Below are 9,832 nucleotides of genomic sequence, written 5' to 3'. Positions count from 1 at the left end.
TGAGAGCAGCTGTTTTTAATATCTGTCGCGGTCCCGCTGAGTTGCAAGATGCGCCTGGAGCGTCAGCAAAATCCCTGTTACTGGTACATTCATCAAGGCCGTCAAGATTAATCCAAGAAGTTGTCTTTCCACAGTCCAGTTGCCTCTATTTGTTAAAAAAAGAATGGTATATCTCTTCTAATGCTTGTACCAGGCCCAGGATTCCACATCAGAAACACATCTTTCTTAAAAGGACCTTAAGATGTTCTCCATTAATGTAGGAGGAAAAGCACATCAATCATCCTTGTCTGGTCTTCTCTTTAAGCTTAGTCCCCCCCCCCCTCCCCCTCTTTGAAGTCCAACTTCTCTGTTCCCTCCCCATCTCTTCCTACTGGTCATCGTCATATTTCTGAAGCGCGTCCTCCAGCTTGGCAGTGATCTTCTGGAAGAAGACGATCTGCTCGCGGAGGTGGTGCTGCATCTGGGAGCGGAAGTCCCGTACGCGCGTGCGGTGGAAGTGCTGGATCTCCGCGAGCGTGGCGCAGGAGATGATGTTGCAGCGGTCGTGGAGCTCGCCTTCCTGCTTTGGACAGTCTTTGACCTTGGTCAGCGCACCTGGGAGAGAGAAAAAAAAAAAAGGTGGTGGGACGGAAACGAGAGGGAGACGACTGAGAACGTGTGGCAGGTGTACAAAGCATAGAGCCAAACTAACAACTGGAGCTAAAAGTAAATCCAAGTAAATGTGATCAGGGCCTGAGGAGAGATTTTTTTTGACAGCAGAGATCATACAGCTAAGGAGTTGGAAAGCCTTTTATATAACACTAATAAAGCCATTGTTTTACTTTATTGAGGTCATAAAGGGATAACACTCTACTCACAAGTGCTGTACTCAGTACTGATCTGTATCTTAGAGTATGTTCAGTAAATGAAGGGGAACATATTTCACTTTTTAACCCGCTATTAACATTGAGTGAGAGAAGCTAATGGGATGGCAGCTAGCCAGGATGTAACATCAGGACAAACTAGCACAACGTCTATTTAAAAAAAAGACGACAAGGGGAGAAAGGCAGGCCAATTCCTCACACAACATTTTCTTCGTACTACAGGAACAAGCTGGTTCCTTGAAGTCACCCAACGCCCAGTCGTGACTCAGAATGTACAGTTTAGTGTGAAGAGGGGAAGCAGCCGAGTTTGGATCCATGACAGAAAAGGATGAAGAGGAACTCGGCTCTCACATGGCAGCATGTGGAGGAAATTAGGAGCTAGATTGTAGGCCGGCACGACTCTCATTCCTGACCTCGTTGCCCTCTCTTTCCAGATCTCTCTCGCTCTCTCTCGTACGCCAAAAATCACACACCGTACCTGCTCAAGTGTGCTAACGAACTGAAATTAACTTGGACTTTGCTCTCATCGATACTAAGGCGATTGTGGAGCTGTAATCTGAACTCTTGTGCTGTTGGCTGGTGGGAAACTTGTTCAGCATACACACACACCCCCTCTTCTTCTTCTTCTTCTGCCTCCTCCTCGTTAACTCGCTGTATCACTGGGAGGAAGGAGGAAAAGAGGGAGAAGAAAAGAGGAGGAGGGGAAACTAATCCTGAGACTGCTCCATTTTGCATTCCTGCAGTCCCAGGGCAACACAGGACAAGAGGCCCAAGAATCTCTGCGCTCATTTAAATCAGATGTATCCTTTTGGACCTCACGGACAGAACCGGCGACGTCGGATGACACCGTATGGGCACATTTAGGTCGACAAAGCATTGTCCGCCTTAAGAGCCCGGCAGCTGTTTTTGTGCTGCAATGTTGCCATGCTTTTGTTATGCGGTTGTTGCTGCAGGAATGTTCAGAGCTGTATGACATAGATAGATATTAGGGGAATGAAGAAAATGAAGGTTTATGTGAAATGTGAAAGTCAGTCAGGTTTTCTTTTTTTTTTTTTCTTTTTTGTAAATCAAAAGAATGAAGTCCAACGTTTTATTTGTTGGAAAAAAAAGGAAGAAGAGCTAAATCTTTGCGCTAGTGCAAACATTTTTCTCTCAATGAGGATCACCAAATTGACTGTTATGGAAACTTTGACCACAACAGCCCTCTTTTGTTGAAGGTAGTGATTTCACAACTATGGCAGAAGTGCTGACTTTGCAAAGTGTTCACGAGTGTTGCCGGGCAGACAAAACGTCAGCAGTGGTGGATTACTCAAAGTGCATGAGAGATAAAAGCACAGGCCAGACTCTGAGTCAACGACTCCCTGTGTATAGCTCACAACCTTGCATTTAAAAATAAATAAATAAATACAACAGAAAGAAAGGCTTCTGTTCCTCTTCTTACCATAAATCAGACTTGTTTTACTGCAGGCACTGCTAGTTACGGTTTCCAGAAGTGAAAACCACGGTGGTACCCAAGAATGATGACAGTGCTTTTTATGAGGTTCTACGAAGGCATGAATGATGATGTCATATCCTATGACTTTACCATGAGTTTCCCTTCATATGTCTTTGGTTAAAACTTGGGTAGATAACGTTGGAGAAACAAGTATGAGCACGCTAGATTTAAAAAAAAAAAAATGATTCAACCCAGTGTTGCCAGCTCTTCAAAGTCACTAAATCGAGTGAGAAAGTCGCCAAGTCAGCAGATCATGCTCCACAGAGACACAAAATAATATTTATTTCACACATTACTAAAGCTAAGAATTCAATTTAAAACTTGAGTTTAGTCCTCAAAAGTCATAATAGGAAGGGCGTGTTGCAGTGCAGCGGAAGTGAGGGAAGCGTTCAAGGTTGTTGTTGGACGCTCTTTGTGGGACGTGAAACAATGTGTTTCTTGTCAATCAGAAAGTGGGTGAACCGCTGTCAGTCACAGGGACTTTTGGGATTCAGACTGTGTTTCCATAGTTGGAGCTGTGATTGTGTCAGGAGAACAGAGCTCAGCGGACTATAGAAAGAGTGCCTCTAGGTTTGGCAGACGTCAGGACTTTGCGTGCCAGTAGCAGCTCCCTCCTCCCAACCTGCGGGGAACTAACAAGCTAACTCCTCTGCGAGTCCTTTGTACACGTCTGTGTGAGTGTGTGTGTGTGTGTGTTGTTCTGTGTTTTCCTGTGAGCAAGTACAGGCTCTCACAGTACCAGAGTGTTACAATGGACCGGCTACGGGTTTCAGTTTTCAACCCAGATAGACGATTCAGTAAATGAAAACAGATGTTGAAACAGTCAGAATCCAGGTCTCTTGTGTGTTATCTGCCTTTGTATTGACATGATTAATACATGGGCAGGCTGCAGGCTGCTTATAAATTATTTTGCCATCCAAGTAAAAGTAAACAAATCTCAGAGTGTTTTGTTTCAGAAGAGATTATACAGCCTGTTGCATGGAAGCTGAGAGCGAGAGGCCTCGTGCTGTAATGAATCCTCCCTGGATTGAAACTCTCCGCCCTGCAGAGGCATCCATGAGCGAGAGTCCTGACCACTCAGTCCCCACCAGCTCCATTTGAAGCTAAGCCCTGACCTCTGACCTCCCTGTAAAGAGAAGTGAGCTAAGCCATGCATCTGTTTAATTTAAGTATGTTAGGAGGCATTTTTTTTGTCAGTAACCTCTTTCACATACTTCTGCACAATTTCCTTTTTCCCCCCCAGACATGTTTGGCATTTACATTCCACATAAAAAGACTTGAGTGGCAACGTGGGTGTGTTAAAGTGCTCAGACTCTACGATAGAAAAAGGAAAAGGCCCACACTTCCAATATAAATTACCTGTATGCAAATGATCTCACTGTGTTCACATGAACACAACAACAAACACGTTCTTACCCTTCTGCACGTGGATGATGTCAGGGAAATTGGCCAGGTGTCCCCTGTAGAGGTCCAGCAGGTCGGAAATGGGAGCCAGGTCGTTGCGCGGCTGCTCAGCGAAATACTCTCCCACCGCCTCGTAGGCCTCGCCGGTGTAGGCGATGGCTCCGTTCAGGCCCGCCGAGTACGCCTGCTGGTCCAGTTCGAACGCCTGCCCGAGGAGTGCGAAGGACTGTCCGACTTTCTGGTACTCCTTCTTGAAGCCGGTCATCTGCTTGCGAGCGAACTCGTTGATGGTGGTGTTCACGACCACGATGTTCTCGTCCATCCTCTTGGTGAAGGTCTTGAAGCCCTCGATCTTGCTCTCGACTTCCTGGAGGTCCAGCGGGACAGCAGGCGTGCTGAAGACAAGCGGGACAAGGCACGGCCATTTTTAGACCTTGTGGCTTCATTCTGAAAATTCCTTTATGATTTTTGTTTTTTTATTGAAGCATTACATCATCTTTATTTATTATTCCTGTGTTCTACTTATCTCGTCCTCACTACCAGGCACCCCCTAAAGATAAAAGCGTTATCGTTACAGCCGAGTTCACGCAAGGAGAACTGATAACAGCGTCTTGCTCAAGGGCAAATGTCCTCCACTTCATATCGTTAAGAGTGGGTGGCCAAAATAACATCTGACACAATATTATGACGTATCCCAGCCCCTAAAAATGGATTCCTATCTCATTGACACACTATGAACAAACATATAGAGTTATAAACTTCCCCAACAGCTCCTGTTATTTTGTCCACCACCTGCCCACCAGTAATTAGCAGTTTGTAACATGTAACATGCTGTAATTTATGGTTTTGGTGTACCTTCCTTTCCCTCAACCTACCAGACCATGTACTTCAGCTACGGATTGCCTACATTTCCCAGAATTCTTTTTGCAATCTCCAGGGACTGGGCTGTAACTTGATACATTCAGTGGAGCGGTAGTTTATCAAGTAAAGAAGGTCGGGGTCCGTGGGCCTTATTGAAAACCTGATCTGTGTTGTAGCAGCATTGCATTGTGGTCTATTTCCTGCTCTCATTGGGTCTCTACGCCTCTTCAATAATGGATTTCGTATGATTGTGGACTGCTGTTGGAAAATGGTTACCCTCGAATGAAGCCCCTTGTTCTCGGACTGCAAAGGCCTGCCATCAGTTTATTTAAATGTCAAACAAATCACAGGCTTTCGCAGTCGAGACGAGCTCGATGCTTTTTACGAGCTTGTAATGAAAACAAAGAGCAGCTCGTAAACCCGGCCTCCTACCTGATCGTGAGGAAGAAATTGGACCCAACCAGCTCGTCCCTCTCTGCCTTCCTCTTGCCCTGTTTCCAGGCCTTCTCATCCGCCCCGCACGTCAGGAAATGCTGGAAAACGTCGCAGCGCGCCAGCACCGGGTGGCTGGTCATGTGGTTCATCCACCAGATCAGTCCCTTCCTCCGCTTGGAGATGAAGTCCTCCTCGAAGCGGCCCGTGGCCTGCTTCTCTGGCAGGTGGGGGACGGAGATGACCGGGAAACGCTCCACAAGCCGAGCATACAGCCAGTCAAAGTGCTTGTACCTGCGGGGAGGATGGAAGACGAGAGACAGGTGGGAGGATGTATGCATGGGGATATTTCGAGTGGATGAGAAGGGAGCGAGAAGGTTTGGTCAGTAGGGAGCGAGGGAGATATGGAAGTGAGGTTGACGACAGGAAAATGTAGTCAGAAGGCGTGAAAAAGAAGGAAGGATGCCAGAGGAGCAACTGTAAGGACTTTTCTTTCCCAACCGGCAGGAGTCAGGACCGTGTGGAAACTGAAATGTAAGAGTGTTGGCTCGTAATGACAGACCTACTGACAGGGAAACAATGTAAAAGGTGCAAAGGGAATCTCAGAAAGGAAAGAGGCGATTCCTGAGGACTCCAGAGGGCAAAAGGCCACAGTCGACGCTGTTTTTGCAATCTTGTGGCAACAACTGTGGCCACGGGAAAAGCCACAGAAACATTCATTTTTAAGTGTATGGGGGGGCCGGGGGATCCGGTGGAAGAAATAAGTTTGGAAACCCCCAGAGAGGGAAGAGGAGGAGCAAGAGAAGCAGGAAGCACGCCCGTACCTGCGGTTGACCTGTACGTTGGTGTGCTTCGGGGTCAGGCCGTAGGACATGTAGCTCTTCATGCCTTTGAACTTGGTCTGCTTGGTGGGGTCGTCGATGGTGCACGTGAACGGATACGGGTCCTCCTGCCACTCGGGTCCGTGCTTCCCCATCACCACGCAGATCCTGTCCCCGTCCTTCACGAAAGCAGAGGCCTCCCCGAGCAGGAAGGCCTCCCCGCCGGACTTGACAAAGGTGGAGAACCTGTTGAGGTTCCTCCCCACCGTTGCCGAGCTCTTGGCCTGCTGCTGGGTGCTCTCGCGCCGCCCGGGCAAGGAGGTGGTCACCGGGAACATGGGGGGCGACCTGCCGAGACCCTGAGACGCGTTGGCGGCCGGAGAGCTGTCGTCCCAGTCGTCGTCCCAGTCGTCATCGCTGCCCTGGCTGGTGTGGAAGCTGCCTCCACCGCTACCGCCGCTGCCAGCCCCGAGTCCTCTCTGAGACTGGGTGTCTGAGGGCGCGTAGGAGGTGTTGCTGGGCGTCGGGGCTTTGATTTTGGGGGAGGATAGGCCGTTGTTGTTGGCGTTGGAGGTGATGTGGTCCCTGAGGATCTCCACATAGGAGGCAGGGAAGAGGCCAGCCTCCCCCCTGCTGTTCTCCCCCTCCAGCCAGCCATCCAGCTCCTCCTCGCTGTACAGAGTCACCAGCTCATTCTCTGTTATGGAGATCTCCCCTGGGTTTTCAGAGTGGAAGTCGTACAACACTTTGCCCTTTAACGCCATAATTGTAGTACAATTATTATTTGTGTTTTTGTTGTATCAAGAAGTTTCCTTTTTTTTCTCCCCCCGGGGATTACGTTTTTAAAAAATCCCAGATATTTGGAGATTTAGATCACGCAGCAACAATCACGGCAGCAACAATTGGGACTATTTTTTTTCTCCACTTTTTGTCCAAATCAAACAGGCTTGTATCAGAGAGCCGTGCATAAAACAACAAGCAGAGAAACACACGGGCTCGTACCCGACACCCACCGCCTCTCTCCGCTCCTCTCAGATATCATTTGTTTCCATGCAGAACTTAATCCAAGGCGGAAAACACAGAGGAAAACCTGTCTTTAGAGGTTTCTCTCCGAAAAAGAAGTTGCCGTTGGAGAGTTTAAAGTTGCCGAAGTTGCGATCGGTTGTGTGGCAGCTTTTCTTCCTCCAGATCAGAGCCGGGGAAAACTCCTTTTTTTCCCCCTTCTTCTCCCCGAGATGCTGGTCGGTTGAAGGCAACAGACTGGCTGACTAACGGAGGGTGGAGCCAGGAGCAAGTTCAGTCAAGTCACTGAAATCATACATGGAATCAAAACCCACGCAACCTCAAAGCTCCGTCATATGAATGTAGGCATATCCCCATTCTAGGCCATTATTCAATATTTGAATATTAGCGTATCAAACAACAAGAGTTCACAAAAACTTATATAACTTATATAATATATATAATATATATACAACACAACACAGAATGGGCTAAATTACCCAAGTGCACATATTACGTCGTTTATTATCTTGCTATTAAACTGCAGAATGTAACTTGAATAGAGAAAACACACTTTTAGTTGACTGCAATTAGGTTCCCAGTCAATGACTGTGCAAATTGGACAATGTTTGTATTTACATTATTTTCCTTCTGTATCACATCTCCCCAGCAAAGTGAAAATCCTCAGGTTCGCTATATATATTTGCCTTTTTGTGTCAATTATGTTTTTTTCTCTGTCCACATTTCAATGAACTAATTACACATTCTGAAAAGCACATCTGTTTTTTTATATTGCCATTGCATGCAGGATATATGCCAAACTGTATAATACAATACAATACAATACAATACAATACAATACAATATAATAATTCAGTAATGTGCGTTGACCCACCAGGCCACTAGAGTTCAGTGTCATCAGACAGTAACAGGACACAGCAGTTCCTCCTCCTGAGCATCAGGTGGCAGTAAAGCGACTTTCCCTTTTGGATTTTGGTAATACAGTCTTTGCTTCCAGACAAAGAATGTAATAATTAAACAAACGCCGCACATCTGATATTCATGATAATTCATCAAAACATCATTTGCGTCATTACATAATTGATAGTCGCCTCCTCGAAGCGGCCCGACAGGTGCGGAATAAATGAGGACGCTGTGATGAGCCGGAGTGTTTTAATTTATAGTATTAAAAAAAAAGGTAAATATAAGACATGTTAATGATCTGTCGCTTTTGTTCTTGTGGCTGATGAATTGTGGTTCGCCTGCAGACAGATGTGATAGGCATAAAGGCAGTCTGGTGATCCACAAGATGTCCGTCCGTCCCCGATGCGGGTCTGGTTGTAGTTTCAGCTCAATGTAAAAGTTGCATCTTCAAGTCACTCACCCAGCTGTGTTATTGTTGTGTGAGTGCGTGCAGCCTATAGAGAGGTTGGCTCTCTTGTATTTTAATTCTTTGGCACCATTCTTTTTTTTTTACTTTTGTCGATTAAATGTTGCTGATTTATTATAAAGTCGCAATAACTCATGATTAATCGACTATAGACAGACCAAAATCAACTATTTTTCACAATCGAATAATCAGTCTAGTTGTTTTGCCAAATGCCAAGCATTAGCTGGTTCCATCCTCCCAAATATAGGCATATGATGCTTTTCTTTATCATATGATATGATAGTTACCTCAATCTCTTATAGCATCAGAATCAGGACCGTTACGTTACACATACAAGGAATCGACTCGGCGAGTGGTGCATAACAATAAACCATGAACACAGTGCAATAATGGAGACATGATTTAAAAATAGAAAGATATTAAAATGTACACTAAAATATGGTAAACAGATAACAGTACGTTAAAACGAGTACACTAAACAGACACTCCTTTACATTTTAGTGGTGCTGGAAATTAAAGATGGTGAACCAACTGAAGAAAACCTGAAGTGTTTCTGGTATAATAGAAAAAGTGAGTCAGTTGAATCACAAATCTTAACTCCTTCATTATATAAAGAAGCTTTCATTGGCATCAAAATGGTAAACCTTGATTAAGTGATTTCACTTTTGTCAGCCTTAACAGCTGCTACACACTAGACACTTCCCTCTCTTCTCTTCTCCAGGTTTTATATCATGTCCGACCCGGTTCAGACCACCTCTGACAGTCTTTGTAAACTGGTCCGCTGGGCTCACAGCCACGGGACCATCTGCAACCTCATCCCCAGCCTGACAACGGAACCAGGTCTCCATGGTAGCAGTGTCCCCGTCGCAGTGTGGGGTTGTGCCGCTGGACACTCGTACCACTGGCCCCTCGGGGGCCACAGCGGCGAGAGGCTATGGTCAGGCTCAACAAATACCGGCCAAGGCCAGGAAAGGTTTGTCGGAGGTCGCCGGTCCAATAAGGTAACGCAGAGACTTTAGGTACTTTGTCTGTGTTTCAGTACAACTTTAATACTTCAATATATTCAAATGTAGTGTCAATGGTGCAATACAAATGTTGAACTGTATAGATTTATGTACAAAACACCACAATTCATACAATGTTAGCAGCAGGGATGAAGCTCAGAGCCACAAATGTCCAATTTATACCGGCTTATTAAAGGTACGCCGGTTGTAGCATCTACACGAGGCAGTGATTAGTCTTTGCTTCTAGTTTGTCCACCAGAAATCAGTGTCTCAATACATTTGTGTAGAACAACGGATTCATTCAGTTGCAGAACTAATATGATTGATTCAATTTTGATTTGCTGTCTTCCCAAGTGTCTTTTTTGATACTGCCAGTAAGAGCAACACTTCTTTTAGATCCTAGACATACAGGCTTTGTCGGGGTGCTCTGGTGATTTAGAACCACACTTACACAACGTTGGGGGGGCTTGCAAGAGACAGTTTTATTACAAGAATGGTTCAAATCGATGCAGTAGAGGACCAGGTGTCCCTACTTTATTCCGGTTTAGTACAGATGAACT

At 45.8% G+C, this 9,832-nt stretch overlaps 1 protein-coding gene across 1 annotated transcript; it reads right to left on the bottom strand.

Moving 5' to 3' along the window:
* Positions 1-334: 334 nt before the first annotated feature.
* Positions 335-7,104, bottom strand: LOC306710945 (sorting nexin-18-like). The gene is made up of 4 exons (XM_079179692.1): positions 5,880-7,104; positions 5,056-5,349; positions 3,775-4,157; positions 335-594 (listed from the first exon to the last, which is right to left on the bottom strand). The coding sequence occupies exons 1-4, from the start codon at positions 6,638-6,640 to the stop codon at positions 368-370; spliced, it is 1,665 nt and encodes a 554-aa protein (XP_079035818.1). The 5' UTR covers positions 6,641-7,104; the 3' UTR covers positions 335-367.
* Positions 7,105-9,832: the final 2,728 nt, after the last annotated feature.

Source organism: Pholis gunnellus (genome assembly GCF_910591455.1).
Source record: "Pholis gunnellus genome assembly, chromosome: 18".
NCBI classification, from domain to species: domain Eukaryota; kingdom Metazoa; phylum Chordata; class Actinopteri; order Perciformes; family Pholidae; genus Pholis; species Pholis gunnellus.
This window is presented reverse-complemented; position numbering and strand designations above follow the sequence as displayed.